Raw genomic sequence first — 17,013 nt, forward strand, 5'->3', positions numbered from 1 at the left:
CCCAGGCAATGCTACAGGCTTGGGACAGAGTGGCTTGAAGACTGTGTGGAGAAAGTGAACCTGGGGATACTGGCTGGTGCTCAGCTAGACATCAGCCAGCAGCATGTGGCCAAGAACACCAACGGCATCTTGGCTTGTATCACAAATAATGCTGCCAGCAGGAGCAGGGAAGTGATCATCTCTGTATACTCAGAGGGTACTATTTTCAGTTCTGAACTCTCGCTACAGGAAAGAAATTGAGGCACTGGAGTATGTCCAGGGAAGGGCAATGAAGCTGGTAAGGGGTCTGAAGCACATCACATGCTCCTCCTTATGAGGAGCAGCTGAGGGAGCTGGGATTGTTCAGTCTAGAGAAGAGGAGGCTCAGCAGAGACCTCATCGCTCTCTACACCACCATGAAAGGAGGCTGGAGCGAGGTGGGGGTCAGCCTCTTCTCCTGCATTGCTAGCAACAAGACAAGAAGGACAAAAGTTGCGTCATTGGAAGTTCAGGAGATTTGAAAAAAATTTCTTCTCTGAATGAGTGATCAGGCACTGAAATGGGCTGCCCAGGGAGGCCTTTCAATCACCATCACAGAAGGTGTTCAAGGAACGTTTAGATGTTGTACTAAGGGACATAGTTTACTGGGAACATATTGATGGTATGTGGATGATTGAACTGGATGTTCTTTGAGGACTTTTCCAACCTTGGTGATTCCATAATTCTATGATCTGTTAGGTATCTTAAAAGCTGTCTCAATTAAAATCATTTTAAGATGTTCTGTTGTTTTATCTAGATTAAGTTTTTCCTCTAGAGTATCAGGCAGATACGAGAATAAAACTGTTTGGTTAGAACTAACTTTCAGAGTAGTCTGAGTAAGATATATACAGTCAACATTAAAAGTCAATATTCCAAAACTTCAGACGTTTTTAAGCAAACACACAGAAATTTGCAGAAAGTTAAGGTACAACAAAAGGCATAAATGCTAATGGTGGTACACTATTCCCTATTGGGGTTCACAGACAGCAGCAGGAAGAATGTCCTTGACAGTTTAGTATTAAGGCCACCATAAATTTAACTGGATTAATGTATATAAACTGAAAGCAGTTATTAATGACTACTTAGTCAGACCTCATTCCTGATAAATGTCACAAACTCAGATTTCTGCCTCAAACCCACTACTTCAGTCTCAGCCAGAAACAGTCAACTTTTGAGAGAAACACTTGAACTACGAGAAAAGCAACCAAATCACTGCACAAGACTCTCCAACACTCAACTACCACTGCAGTGCTTTATTTCTGCTCTGAAGTACCTGCTATCAGCTGATCTTGCTGTGTAGCCTACTACACTCAAGTGAACTTTTATGGCATCCTTTCCAATCCAGGGTAAGTATTGCAGGCTCAGATAAAGTGCTCCTGCATCAGTACTCCCTTGTTTTCGTCACAAGCTACATAAATTCTGTTGCTTTTCACTGACTTCAGAACTGGTCACAGTAATGATGGGGAATGCTTTTAAACTGAGACGAGGGAGGTTTAGGTTAGATATTAGGAGGAAGTTTTTCACACAGAGGGTGGTGACGCACTGGAACAGGTTGCCCAAGGAGGGTGTGGATGCCCCATCCCTGGAGGCATTCAAGGCCAGGATGGATGTGGCTCTGGGCAGCCTGGTCTGGTGGTTGGTAAGCCTGCACATAGCAGGGGGTTGAAACTAGATGAGCATTGTGGTCCTTTTTAACCCAGGCCATTCTGTGATTCTATGATAGCAACTGAGTTTCATTCTTTCATTAGTTATATTTATGCGTGGTTTGGAACATCATCTTGGTTATACAAGACAAACTACTCATAGTTTTTCATTTTGGCCTGTGCATTACACAAGAAGTGCATGTTAACTTATTCCAAAACACACTTTTCATTGAGTTCTTTATACAGAAGGTCAACACCATCACCACCAACAAAAATAAAAACAACAAAAAACCCAACATCATTCCACATATTGAGCATCCATATTCCATTAAGCTGAAGTTTTAGTCCAAGAACAAAAGCCAGATTCTCTGCAGAGACAAGAAGCGGGGTAACTTCAAACCATATAAAGCTATAAAGCTAGAGCAACACATATGCGCTGCGAGTATGGACTTCCTGTTATTTGTCCATGGCAAGCACTCATAGAGTGATTCACATTTATCACTATTCACATCTCTTGGTTTGCCTCAGATATAATCAATTATTCTAAATCGTTATGCACTAATTACTTAAGACACTTTTCAAGGCACATTTCAAAATTGCCTCATGGTAATTCATCAAAGAGACACTGGTATGTAGAATAAATTAAGCCGAAAGTTCAAATGTCTCAGGTGTGTTAAGACCTGTATGCCACATATACCAAACGAAAACTAGGTTTCATTAATCAGTTTCTTGAGTGGATTCACGTTTGATTTTTCAGCGCACTAATACCAAGGTACAACTGCAACGCATGCAAGTTTAACTTAACTGACATCTACGAAAAAAAGTGTTTCTGATATTAAGTGAATGACAAAACATGCCAGATCCCTTCCAGGGGCCTCTCAATAGCAGGTATTTCTTTTCTTCCTCTCTAAAAAAAAATCTCAGTACAGAAGCAGTGAAAGTATCTTACTTTAAGCTCATATTAATTTAAATCTCATTGTTTTCAACATAAACAAGTATTGCTCTTCCATGCAAGTCAGCCCATGTTGGAGAATTCCTGGAATCAGAGCTTACTAATGAAAACCCTGTTTTCTTCCACTTATTCAGAAGCCCACCCAGCCTTCCGGCAGCACCAACAGCAGCAGGAAGGGGAAAGCCAAATGCAGCACCAGCTGAACCTCTCAAACCTCAAGATTATCCCCAAGACAGCACAGTTTTCGTCCAACTTCTGACCAACAGGAAGGCTTGCACAGCAAGACCTAGCCTCCGTATCTAAGCAGAAGATTCACACCTCAGCATCACAAGAACTGAAGTTTTATGCTGCAGCCTGTCCTACCCCACAGAAAGCAACTTTCCTTAACATAATAATTTAGTAAACCTCATGCCAACAAACTGCCTTAAGTAGGCCAAGCACCAGCCTCATCCTAAGTCATTGACAAAACTATGCCAAACTCCTCTGTATTGTCTCTCATGCTGGAATTCTGCTCTCGGTGTTGCTCAGACTCATACAGTAGGACAGATCACCTGCTGCAAGGACCTGCTTCTTTCTCTGTCAGCTACAGAAGAAATCATAGAATCATGGCAACAACTTAGTATTAAATGAAATGACACAGCTGCAAAAAGTTAAGCTTTCAGACAAAGAGAATATCCTTTAGGTCTGAAATAGAATCCATAACATTTAAACCTTAAATACCCTATGTAGACAACAGGTTTAAATTGGTCTATATGTTAATCTTATAGACCATGAAGAACCAGCCAAAGAAAACCAGCACTTGAATGACTAACAGGAAAGAAAAGGTAATTAAATTCAATTTATAGGAAAGAGAGGAAATGGGTTATTTGCCATACTTGTTTGTGCTTGTGATTTCCAGTGTCCCACAGACCTGTGAACTTTTTGTTCTCTTCAATGTCAATTGAGCTCAGTTCAGAGATGGAGGGAAAGAAGAAACTTTGTTTGAAGTGTTCCTGCAGGCAACCTAAGGGCTCTTACCTATCCAAACACCCAATGGGGGTTTGTTCTTGTACAGTGCCTCCTTTGTTCCACTCACATTACCATCCTGAGTGCATTCAGATTCAATATATTATATTTTGACTGATATCTACAGACTAACCATCACCTAATGATTTCCTCACAAAACAGACATGCACTAGAAGCAGACAAATCTGTGCCATGGACTAATTACTTGAAAACCAGAAGGAAACCAGTGTGAATTACAGGACCACAGTAAACCAAATACCTACACAGAACACACCCCTGAAAAAGTTCTTCCACCAACTTAAACAAAGGATCAACTAAAATACACGAGCTTTTTCATTAATTTTGGCAAAAGCTTCACATTTTTATGGATAAAGAAAAGGCACATTCGGAAACATGCAATTCTTGTGATTTTAATAACCATGAAATATAAGCTTGAAGAATTACTAAGCAAAGAGGAAAGCCAAAATTATACAAGGCAGTTGCTTTAAGTACTTGCTTAAACTTGTAAAGGGTGTTACCTGTTGCTATTAAATACTTTCATTTTCCACCACTTTCAGTTCTGCCAACTTAGGAGTAAAGATCAAATCCGACTTAAAAAAAAAAAGAAAGGCCTCTCCTGTTTTCAAGCAATCTAAGCTTATTTTCTCCTAAACCAAACAGTAGAATGGAATACCATGCATTCTGTGCTTGGCCAATCTCTGAAGAATGCTCGAAAGCAAAACATAAATCAAAAGAAGTCAGTACTCACTCGTCACTCCTGTATATATTTTTCAAGATGTCTTTACAATGGATTTAGCTAAGACATTAAAATATTGCTTAGAAACATTTCTCAGAAACAACAGCTGAAAATTGTAATGCAGCTAGCTCTCCACTGCCCCAAAACAAAATATTCATTCCCCAAATGCAGAGCTGGGCTGTCTTCAGCATACAGTCTAGATGATGCAGTTTAGCTCACAAGTTGTTCAATAGTATCTATGTTCTGCAGTGTCAGCCTTTCTTCTCTTTGAGATACCCTTTAAATTACAGAGCAATCAAACTCATTATGTGGGAAATACAGATTATGCATTATCTGTTACTGCTATCACTGCTTACTACAGATACCTTTAGTTAAAAAAAACCAAACACTTTAGGGAAAGGTTCAGGGATTCTTACAGTTTGGTTTTTCTTTTTTAAATGAAGTAATTTCAATATGATACCAGGAAGGTTACTTAGAAATATTATGACAAGTTTTTATTGAACCTGTAACAGTCCATTATGACATCATGTATGTGCTAGTCTAAATAGCTCTAGGAATTGCTCAATGGATTATTCATCGCAGTATGACTGATTTCTTGGTATAAAAGATTAAAAAAAATTCTACTTGAAATTACCTAATGCCTAAAATAAAATAGTTTTATTGCCAATCATGACTTGACATGATTCAGCTTCCCGTCACATTAGCATTTACTAAGACCACCACACCAGAATGCTGTAACACTCGCAACCTCTTTGGAAACATAAAGCTCATACAAGACTGTAATAGTGGACTGATAGTAACTTGTTACAATCAGAGCAACTAAACAAGAAACAAGCTTATTGCTACAAATTACACCTTTAAGAGACTAGCGAGTAAGATTACAGGAGCAAGAGCAGAGTGTGTGGGACAAGGGTTTTGTCTGTAATAACTTCTAGTCAATTGTACCATCAAAGTATCGGAGTCACCCTTAATTACTAGAATACTCATGCTAAAGTACGATTCCTATCTCGGCTGCAACAGTCACATTTACTAGAACAACTACACAAAGGGCGTGATAGGCATCCCACAATTTGTTTCCCAACCTTCAGAGGAGACTCTTTCCCATGAATCTTCCTTGCATGATACAGAAGACATAAGGGCACAGTGGCTTCAAAGGTCACTATGCAGAAAAAACTGCTGTCACATCACATTTGTATACAAATCAAAAGCATTCCTTTGGAATGCACTGAGCTTGATTCTGCAGTGTCTTTACTCAGACAAAATTTGCAGAGATATGACATAGATAACAAACAGAAAGGTTTAAGGTGTGGCTGGGTAAGGCAGAGCTCTCAGCAAGTCACCTGCATTCCAGGCAGAGAAAGCCTGTACATCTCAGAATTTGTGTACTTGGAGACACGGCTGCTAATATTTGTTTATATTTCCAAAATACTTTGATGCGGTCTCCAAGGCTGTGGAATTCAACTAACAATTAATGTAACCACTAAATCAAACAGTAAGATACACCAACTTATTAACTGCATGTGACAGCACAAATGGCACCAAGAAGAGGATCTGGCCAAACCAACCAACAGTTTTAGGAACCCCAATGAACAACAAAAAACCCTCCCTCCACCTTCCCCTTCCCCCCAAAAAAGCAAAGGAAAAAAAAAAGAATTAAATATTAATTGTGGTATTCACTGCCAAAGCAATTCTACTCTTCAGAAAGAAACACCTACTTATACATTACTCAAAGAAAGAGTAGGTAATCTGCCTCTGGTCAAACGCAAGAAGCCCCAAATAAAAATGATAAATTAATTCCATAACGATTTTGCTGCTGAAATGCTTTCTAAAATACATCCCTGAGAACAAACGATTTCTCTCTCTCTGATGCTATCTCATCCACTATCATACTTTGCAAGTCAGCAAACCAACATTTCAGTAAAGCCAACATGCTCCAGTCAAAGGCAGAACTTTTTTATCTGAAGACATCACAGAGACATTAGAAGACCAAATATGTGTTTACAAGAAAAACAGGATCAAATTCTAGAACTCTAGAAAGTGTACATGCACTATTAAACAGCAGTTAAAATAGCACTTACACGCCACTTAGCACATTTATAGATTGCGTTCTCAGCCCATATCCAGTGTCTTTCAAATTGGAAACAATTCCTAATACATTAATGTTGGAACCTTTTGATCCAAAGTCTTTTTCACTGTACATTATCATATGTGAGCTTGTAAAGTCCTGTTAAAAAAAAAAGAGAAATGCCATAAGTAGAAAGCTATGCAATGATTCAATGCACTCAGGAGATAACAACTCTATGTCCTCGGAACTTACACCAACAATAGGTCTCAGTGACTGCAGCTCTTCATCATAGCCACCCCAGTCTGTCCAGTCCCGATATTCTCCTTCTTCCAGTAAATACTGGTGGCCTTCAAACCCAGGCTTTTCATATGCGACCCAACTAAACAACAACAGAGACTGTGTGTGAAAATGGACTATTGCCACTATGCGTCGTTACGTGTGAAATTTATTCTTACTCCCATTTTCTGTTAAAGATATAGGTGTCTCCTAAATGTTTCTCCCACTGGCATTAACACAATTACATTACAATTTCAAAAGGAGAAAAAAAAAAATCTAATAAAACTACTAGCAAAACTTGCCAGAGGTGGAAGAAAGAAGTGAAGATTTACATTATGATGACCACTCTGTTTTGATACAGTGTAGTCAGGTAGAAAGACAAGGCATAAAAGAAATACATCAGCTCCTCCAGGCTTGTAATGATATAGGATTTACAGGTTAGTTTGAGAATTCTGTATCCTTCTCTAACCAAAACTAGATGAAATTCTGCAACTTTTCAGTGCATGGAGTTTAAAGCAGTTAAACAATTAAACAACGCTACAACAGGTGAGAGGGAAGTTAGCAGACACAGGCTGCTTTGACTGCTACACAGCCCTTCTACCACTTCTCTAAACACTGTGAAACCACAGTTACAAAAGTATTGACTCTTGTTGTGACTATTTCCAAATTTAACCCAGATGTAAATCTAAAATAAAAAACAAATAGTTTCTGAATTTATCCACTGCAGTTAACACTTAACGCTGAAGAAGAAATACTGCTAGTGTTTTTTTCCCATACTTACACTCCTCCCAGTACTTTGATGGATCCCACTGATGTAAGCGAAAGTTGTGTCTTTTCTTCTGATTCCTTCTCACTGAGCCTAAAGATCTCTGATTCTACTTCCACATGTCTCCCTTCAAAGAAAGGCTTCTCATAAATGATTACCTGTCACAGAAACAAAATAAAAGAAAAGCTGCAAAGAGCATGATCAATTCTGATAGCGGTCAATTTCTTTTGCGTGGCTGCATAAAGGGAGAAGGATAAGATTATCTCTTTTGGAGAGGGTCCAGATTAGAGCCACAAAGATGACTTGGGGGCTGGAGCACCTCCCCTACGAAGACAGGCTGAGGGAGCTGGTCTCTCTCAGCCTGGATAAAAGAAGGCTGCACTGCAGCCTTCCAGTACCTAAAAGGAGCCCATAAACAGAAGGGGAATCAACTCTTTACAAGGTTTGGTAATGGCAGGACAAGGGGAAATGGTTTTAATTTGAAGGAGGGAAGATTTAGGTTGGATGTCAGAGGGAAGTTCTTTACTATGAGTGGTGAGGTGCTGGAACAGGCTGCCCAGAGAGGTTGTGGATATCCTGTCCTTGGAGGTGTTCAAGGCCAGGTTGGATGGGGCGCTGGACAGCCTGGTCTAGTACTAAATGTGGAGCTTGGTGGCCCTGCCTGTGGTAGGGGGGGTTGGAGATCCATGATCCTTGAGGTCCCTTCCAACTCGGGCCATTCTGTGATTCTGTAATTATGAGAGTAATTAATGAGGGTCTCTCTTTTCAGGATGTCTTCCCTCAGACATGCAACATTAGGATTTAAATGTTCATTACCTGTCTGCATCATGCAGGTAGCTGTTAATACTGTTATTTGCATATGTGATAGATGCCTAAATTAGACAAATTGCAGTTTCGTGGTGTGGTCACATGCAGCATGACCAGCCACTAAGCAGGCGGTATGTTATCAAGATATACTTATCTACCCACATGTAGCTGATGTGTGATAACAGGACAATCAAATAAACACTGATTGTTACCTTTGGGTCTCCAGGACATTCTACTTTGCGGCCACCCTATTGGAGAAGGAAAAAAAAAAAAAGAGAGAGAAAAAAAAATGAATAGTCTAAGTTAAGTTGTCTTCAACTCTTCATAAAAAGCTGGAATTAGAATGAAACCTATTTTGTAGAATGCACGTGAAAACTAGGAAGATCAAAAGCAGAAATGGATGCAAATCAAAAGTTCAAGAATTTTATAGATTAAAATTTTGTGTTTTTTCAACTTAATTTTCTATGAGTCTTGAAAACAATTTACCACCATAAGACATTGCTTCTAACATAAATGAAGGTCACATCGCTGGCAAATAATAATGATATTTTACCATTTTCAAAGGCCTCATAGACCTAATGTAGGCTTCCTTCTTCTCCCAGAAAGCTAAATTGGGATATTCACCAGGCTCCAACATTAATGGGACTCCCTGGAAACCGGGTTCTTCATAAATTAGCCATCTAAAGTAAAGGGGGAGTAAAAAGCAAAAAGTAAAAAAAAGAAAAGAAAAAAGAAAAAAAAAACAAAAACAAAAAAGAAGAAAAAAAAAACCAAACAAAAAAACCCACAACTATAACAACAACCAAACCATAAACAACAAACCCCAAATAAAAACAACCAACAAACAATGATTCCTGAAATGAACAGAAAAGAACAAGGCAAACTTGATTCAGGAAAAAAAAACCACAATAATAATAATTAAAAAATAGTGTACCCCTAGAACTTTGTTTCTTTGTCTTTACCACCAAAATTTTCAACTACAAACTGGTGCACTTGTAAACTCCTGTATCTGTGCAGGGAAGCACCTTACAAATGCATGTGTCATGTCTGAACAAGTTAGAAAAATTTAATGCCATGAACAGACAGTCAAGAATTTGACTGTCTTATCTGGAAGCAACACCAGTTTTGAACTGAATTTTCAAGATTTAGGGCTACTTGTATTATTTTAGAGTAGCCTTAAGATATTCAGATCAGACTTTCTAGAAGTTGAAAGATCTCTATGAACCTAAACTTGCATTTGTTGAAAAATCTACTCAATGGGGAACTCGAAACTTGTATTACAAGCCTGTTAAAAAAAAAACCCACAAAACCCAAACCAAACCAGAAACCCTACAAAGCACTGATTTTGTTGAAATCTACTTCTTCATAGTCTGTATCAAAGCAGACTCTTTTTCAGCATTCCTGACTTGAAAAGCAACAATAGTTTTTCACAGCATTTTCAAGAAAATCTTAACCAGTAATCACCTGCTGGAAACAAAGAAATCTACTGCTAACGTCTGCATAGAGGATCTCCCAGTTAGATCTACCAGTCTCTCAGAAGCAGAGCATGAGGCAGGTTACAAAATGCTAAACAGAAATACCTTATACAATCAAAGAGTTGCCTGCTTAAAGATCATAATGTATAAATCTGGTGCCATGAGAAAGATAAATAATTAAATTAATCTAACACTTTAAGCTAACGTAAACTGTCACATGCTGGTCTAGCTTCACTGCAGACACATGGTTCCAAGAAACAAAGAACTTTGCTTTTACTGATATGCTCAGCCAAACACTGAATATATTGTGTGCCCTAATAGCCACTCAACTCAGTAAGCTCTCAGCTTCACAGAAGAATTTTAAGTACATGGGAAACCAAGAAGAGAGTACAATCAGAAGATAATGGTGCATTGCCTCATTTTTGTTGGCAGCTTTTAATAAACACACTTAAGCACGCACGGTGGGAAACCTTCAGATACAACCACACCTACATGGTGAAGTGACTCAGAATCAAACCTCCCTCAGCTGCCAGTACAGTGAACTATGTCATGCTTGTAAACTAAGGAAAGAAAGAAACCTGCAACATGCAAAAAAAAAAAAAAAAAAAAAATTAAAACAAAATAATAAAAGCAGTAGCAATTTACTGTATTTCTTATGCAACCAATTGGCAGAAGTAACAACTTTCCACACTGGATGAAGAGTTGGTAACTGAGAGTTACCACCAGTTGGTAACTATTTTGTTTCCTAGTGAAAATAGTAGTCCACTTTTCTTCTAGAGATCAAAATACAGCTGAGAGAAATAAAAACTTCAAAGAGTTTACACCAATTTAGTGCAAAAATGCTCCCACAGTGATGTAGAACAGGGACCAGTCAGGAGTTGGGGGCTACACACAGGTCTTGCTTCCTTTGCTCAAAAATGATTACTTCACTAGTCAAAGAATGCTTCCAAGTGAGGAACAGAAACAATGTCGGAAGGTAGATGAAATAAATTAATAATCAGCCTCCAAATAACCTCTTATTTTATTACTCTTGGTAAACATGTAATTTGGATTGAGTTTGCAGTTCAACATTAATAAGCTTCTATCAAAGAACTATGTTGACATTTTAAGTTTTTCCTACATACCTGAGTGCCTCAATGCTTTCCTCCGAAATCAAAGTGTGAAAATTCATCAGATAAAATACCTTTATCTGATAACTAAACACCTCATCCATCACAAGGTGTATTTGAATATCTCTTTGCAGTGATACGTAATACCAATTCTTAGTTGGGCAATTTTCAACGGTTAAAATATACCATTAGCAAAAAGGCAAATGCTACCACAGCCCAAATGTTGCACAGCTGCCAGGTCTGTACAGCCTGCAAAACATTCTGCAGGATCCAGGACCACTAGAAGTGGTTACACTCCCTGTTTCTAAATGCAGCCTCCCTCCTTTGCGCACCAATTTTGCTGGTGCCAGTTTGAGGCATACTTTAAGTACTGATTTACTTATGGTTTTAAGCTGCGTCAGGGGAGATTCAGGCTGGACATTAGGAAGTATTACTTCTCGGGAAGGGTAGTCAGGCATTGGAATGCACTGCCCAGGGAGGTGGTGGAGTCACCGACCATGAGAGTATTCAAGAAACGCTTGGATGTGGTGTTGAGGAATATGATTTTGCTGGGAAGTATTGGTAATGGTTGGACTAGATCTTCTAGGTCTTTTCCAACCTTGATAATTCTGTGATTCTGTGATTCCTCTATCAAAGTTATCTACAGTAACTGGCTTGCTCCTTGGTCTCCTTTGTCACAAAATTTTGCTTAGTTAATGGCACACATTATACACATAACTTATATGGCTGTATGTTTTCAGGTGATATCGTATACATTCTTAGTTATCAGTATAAATGCATCAACTGAAATGCACAATGAAATAAAAGGACACTTTCAAGAAACCACACTTCACGTTAGGCCTTACTGCATTACAATGCAGCCTTAAAATGTTCTTCCAGTACAACAATTTCAAGTTTAAAGATGAAAGCAGGTAGGAAACGTGTTTTATCATAACAGTTTACCACCACCTCTCTCATTTCTTATAAGTTTGCCTGAATGTGAAAAAAGCAGCATAAGAAAATTCTTTCTTCTACTGCAAATTCATTTACTCCGTGCAATTAGAAGAAAAATAAAACATTATAAAGGTATCATCCTAACCAGGTGTGAAGCATTAAAATGATGTAATGATGTTACAGTCAACAAGAACTACCAAATCATCTGACTGGAATAAACACAGCCTGCTTGCATGTCTGATAGATGTAATCAATGGTTTAAAACAAATTCCTTTCATAGCAGTACACGTTCACACAAAACTATGCACTTACATGCCCCAGTGTACTTTGATAGAACAAGTCTTCTGAGTGCTGCCAAACACCCCTGTTTCCTCTGTGTCGTCAAAAAAGGAAGTCACAATTCCAAGCCCTTCAGGTTCTGTATACAAATCGATTTGACTGACCCTGTAATCCTGAAAAAAATGAAGATCGCAATAATTACCCCATCTGTGCTGTAATTTATGGGGCTAACTAAAACAGCTTTGTAACTCCTGTTTGTTTTAAATTGCTTCCCCTTCTTGTCAATTACTACTATTATCAGATTCCTGTCATAAAAGTAAAACTAGGCCAGTTGCCTGTCTCTGTTTGGACCAAGACCTCAGCCAGTCAATCTTTAATCAGCATGTACAGTGTTTACATTCTGCCATGTAGGCAGGAATGCATCTTCTTTCATCAGTTAATATCTCCTCCAGCAAATTAAATCCTAACACAACAAGCAAGCCATTCTTGTGAAGAACTAATTTAAACAAGAACTGTAGTTACAAGCAATATGTATTCTTCTCTTTTTCTTTAGTAGTCAAATCCCTTTATAGCTCATGGTTACTTTGGCAGTCTGCAAACATATATACTTAATGGTAGGTTAAAAGTGCATGTAGGAAGGCTGTTTCCACCACATACGAAAACCCTTGACAGGTCTGTACTCACAAGTTTTATTTTTGACTAACAAAAAGGATTTGAACTTGTTTAACACTAAAGTTTTGTTGGGTGTAAGTTTGGTCGATACACTGAAAAAAAAACCAACAAAAAAACAGCCCAACAATCCACGTGTTTTCAAAATACAAGTCTGTGGAATTACTGATAGTTTTCTAGAAAGATTTTCCTCCCAAGGGATTTACCACGCCAAAAAGCATATCCATACACAAGTTTCTATAGCAATTACTGGGCTATTCCAGTGAAGAGCAATTTTCTTTCTGATGCATTATTTTGCTGCATTTTAGCAAAATCCCTATCACAAAACAATCAATCAAAAGAAAACAACAGAAACCCCCCCACCCACTCACACTGTGATTATATGAGAAATTCACTGAGTAAGACTGATTTTTTCCTGTCAGTATAAAACACTGGGACTTATACAAGACTTCCTTTACTTATCTTACTTGCCTTAACAACATGTCTTATTGAACCAATCACCGCAGGCTTTAGCGACCCACTTTCATTTTGCTCTTCACCTGCACCCCAAATATCTGGGAGTTCCAGTTCTCCTTCTTCCAGAGGAATAGAGGGACCTTCAAAATTTGGTTTTTCATAGAGTATCCAGCTTAAAATAAAAAAATATATCAGTTTAAAGTGTTTAATCAAGTGTGAGTTTCAAAAATCATTTCCCCATTTAACAATTTCTTTTTTCACAAGAAACACTATTTCCTCTCCACACCACCCCAACACAGCTCATTCACCCTCCAGACTCTCCATGCCACCCCAACACAGCTTACTCACTCAACAATGCTGATGCAAGTCATTCCTGGGCTCTGTGATATTTTTTAAAGCAATTATAAAAACAAAGGTGCCTACTGCTGACTTTGTAATTTCACCAAAAACTTCTCCACCCTTTTCAAACTGATGATGTGGGGCTGCAGGAGTGCTGTTAATGTACTCCAGTCTTCTGCACGAGATACTAATCGGAACCAATTTGTAGGTCAGAAAATGTTGACACTACAGACTGCTGTATCATGTATAAACAGACGGGCTACTTGGATACTACGAACAGCATCCTGAAGTTCTACAGGGGCTGAAAAAGATGTGCTGAAGAACGCTCAGAGGCAACTTTATTTTTAACTGTAGGTTTGAAGAAATAAGTAGATAAAAACTATACACATTCACAACTTTAAAACTCTCCCCTAAAGTTCTCAGTTGAAGGGAACAAAAAAAATAATATACCCTTAGTGCAACTGAAAACCAGAGTGCTGTGATTTACACAGGCCTGAAGATTTTCATTCCTATTTTCTGATGCTAAACAGCAATCAGAACACTTCCTAGGATCTCCTACAGCAGCTAGTCCTTGTTTATTCAGCTTGCTATCAGGTCATTACTTTTGAGAAACTACTGTGTGACCATATTATAGCTTGGTAACAGCTTAAACTACCATTCTATCCAGGCCAGTAATGGCTGCTCTTTTAACACTATAAAGAAGGTAGCAGATGAGCTGTTTTTTAAATAGCCTCAGACAATCCAGCTTTCAGAGAAAAATTCCTTCTAGACTCACCAAAGAAACATTTACAGTATCACATCATATCTTTGGCTAAGTAAGGAATTCATCTCTCTCATCCAGATTAACGCAGTCCTAACCCACATCAAAACTGTCTTGAAAATTCTTAGCTATCCTGTTAACATAACTCGAACACTGTTTAAGAATCCATAAATGAGAGAAGAACTAAAGGGCAGCACGGACAGAATTTGTCCTTTTATCCCATTGAGGTGAAATGCTGAATTCTTCCAGATGGTAACGCTCACTTCAATTTGTCAGCAAAGTTAGCTAGTACAGAACTTCATATTGCAGGAGGTGAAATACCACATTTCATTTTCAAAGGTGTCTACATTATATTGCCAACTGAACACTGGTTCAGTTCCAATGTATGTCCAGACAGATAAAAATCTCTGGGTAGATTTATCAATGATAAAGAGTTAAAATTCATCTTACCATCCTCTGATAACTTTAACTAAGATTGTCGGTGACAGAACCCAAGAACTGCAATCCAGAACATCGTGGAAAACTTCAATAACATTCTCTTGATTGTCTGATTCACAATATATCACCAGCTGTGTTTAAAACGAAACCAACAACATGTATTTTTATCTTGCTATGCTTTTACATATGGAGAGGTACAGGGAAGAATATAAAGTTGGTCTTACCTTCCCAGGCCTGGGATTGATTTTACTTTGCCCATTTCTTGAAAGTGTCTAATAAACAGCGGGGAGAGAAAAGTCACATTAAGTCATACAAAACAAACCAAACATCTATTCAATAAAGATGCTAAACTATAAGTTACTGAAACAAAATGAAAATTGCACTGAACAGTAAAAAACTCCACCTACACCTCGCTCCTGCCATAGTTCCTCCTTCTTCCAGAAGAATAATACCTTGCCATGAATACACACTTCCTAATTATTATTTCTTTTAATTATCATCTCACTGAAGACAAGTATTCCCAGGTTTTAAATGTTCTAAAATTTCTTTTGATCAGCCTTCTACTCATTCCAGGAGTTTCAGATACTGAGGGACTAAGAAAACTGGCATTACGAAAGTACATGTTCTACAATTGTAACGATATTAATGAATATGTTAGTGCCTGGTAACCATAAAGAATTCAATAATTTTGAAGGAATATGTGATAAGACTGAGGAAGCATGGTGGCATATACGTTTACGAACTAGATATTATAATCAAATCTTTTGTTGAACATCTTCTAACAAGGTAGGTATTCTTCAAAAAGTATGAGGCTCTGCAATAAGGAATAGACTAAAAAATGCAGAGAAGGAATAAAATACACCCAGGTATACAAAAATCTATAACACTACCTCTAAGTCCACAGCGAACTGTATGATATAGGTAAGCTATCTGGGAAAATCTGTGGCTGTATCATGTGATCTCAAAACAAATAAAGAAAGGGTTGTAATTACGTGTGGCTTTCTAGCAAGGACAGGAGCATTAATTCTTGGACAGGGTCCCACTCTGCTAGGTACTATTCATACAAACCAAAAATGAGACCCTGCCCTCAAACAGCTTACAGATGAAGATAAGCAGAAACACGTGCAGGGAACTAATGAGAACATATTAGTCACCATGCAGGACTGGTAGTGGTCTCAAGACAGAGTTCCTAACCACCACTGCATTTCTGTAGGCATCATCAAGACAAGTTGAAGCATGACTGGTCTTTCAGCCTGTGCTTCAATTCCAGTTAGAACTCGCTCTGTGCGAGTCACTGAGTGCCAGAGTTGTTTTAGGCTGCCCCTACTCTTTCCCTTCACACTGCCCATTAGTCTCTTCATCACCATCTTCTTCATCAGATGAAGATGCACACTATGTACATGTCAGACAAACTTTTTTGATACTTGTCTATCTTGAGCAAGACACTTCAGAGTCAGCAATGGTGCTGCAGAAGACTTGGAACCCAACAGAGCCTAATGAACTTCTCCCAAGAGCAATCTTACGTGTGTATATAACTCCTTGCCACATCGTGCTTCCACACTCTAATGAAATAGTGAAATCCACTCTGGCACAACAATTTAAGTGGCAAAAAGTCAGCACCTACATTAGTCATTTTGTTTTGAAATCCAAATAGGACCACTTAAAGTCAGAACTCTTTTAGAACTGGCAGTATGAGCCAGCACCGCTGCAAGTAAACCACCTCATTTTCAACCCTACGTTAATTAAAAACTTCTCATGAAAGAAAATCAACATCTTCAAAACTGTAAGGTAGAATGGATGATTTCCTTCCACAAGGTGTACACTTATTTCTACTTCCCCAGCCATTTTAGTAGAACTGTAACAGCAGATAATCTGCTGCTTTAGCAAAGAGCTGCTCAAGTTTCTTACATGCTGCTTCAATTCCACAGATCACATTAATATGGCTATCAAACTTTGGAAGCTATTTCTCTTCCTGGAACAATAAGGACCAACATCTACAGAAACAGCAAATACTGTTGGTTTAAAATTCTGAGAACAGAAATCAGTTTTTACATTGGGGTGAAATTGGCTCTGAAGGAAAACACAGGTCTACCTTCAGTCTTGGTGAACAGATGCTCATAATCAAATGGAGGGGCATCCATCCTCTGTAGCAGCTCTTTCAATAAACGCTACTGTTCATTTGTTAGGAATACTTTAAAAGTAGATGATGCATGAGATTTGTTTAAATAAAAAAAAAGAAGAAGAAGCATGAAGACATATTCAAATGTATCCTTTCAATCCCTACTCG

At 38.4% G+C, this 17,013-nt stretch overlaps 1 protein-coding gene across 2 annotated transcripts in view; it reads right to left on the bottom strand.

Moving 5' to 3' along the window:
• CRYBG1 (crystallin beta-gamma domain containing 1) overlaps window positions 1-17,013 on the bottom strand; it is a 93,792-nt gene that overhangs the window by 16,668 nt on the left and 60,111 nt on the right. For both annotated transcript variants that reach the window (XM_032443287.1, XM_015858653.2), the window contains 9 exons: window positions 14,951-14,998; window positions 14,739-14,857; window positions 13,205-13,361; window positions 12,098-12,237; window positions 8,822-8,948; window positions 8,481-8,516; window positions 7,477-7,619; window positions 6,672-6,798; window positions 6,433-6,578 (listed from right to left, as the gene is read on the bottom strand). In XM_032443287.1, coding sequence (XP_032299178.1) covers window positions 6,433-6,578; window positions 6,672-6,798; window positions 7,477-7,619; window positions 8,481-8,516; window positions 8,822-8,948; window positions 12,098-12,237; window positions 13,205-13,361; window positions 14,739-14,857; window positions 14,951-14,998 — 1,043 coding nt within the window. The remainder of the gene's footprint in view (window positions 1-6,432; window positions 6,579-6,671; window positions 6,799-7,476; window positions 7,620-8,480; window positions 8,517-8,821; window positions 8,949-12,097; window positions 12,238-13,204; window positions 13,362-14,738; window positions 14,858-14,950; window positions 14,999-17,013) is intronic.

This window comes from Coturnix japonica, chromosome 3 (assembly GCF_001577835.2).
Source record: "Coturnix japonica isolate 7356 chromosome 3, Coturnix japonica 2.1, whole genome shotgun sequence".
Lineage (NCBI taxonomy): Eukaryota > Metazoa > Chordata > Aves > Galliformes > Phasianidae > Coturnix > Coturnix japonica.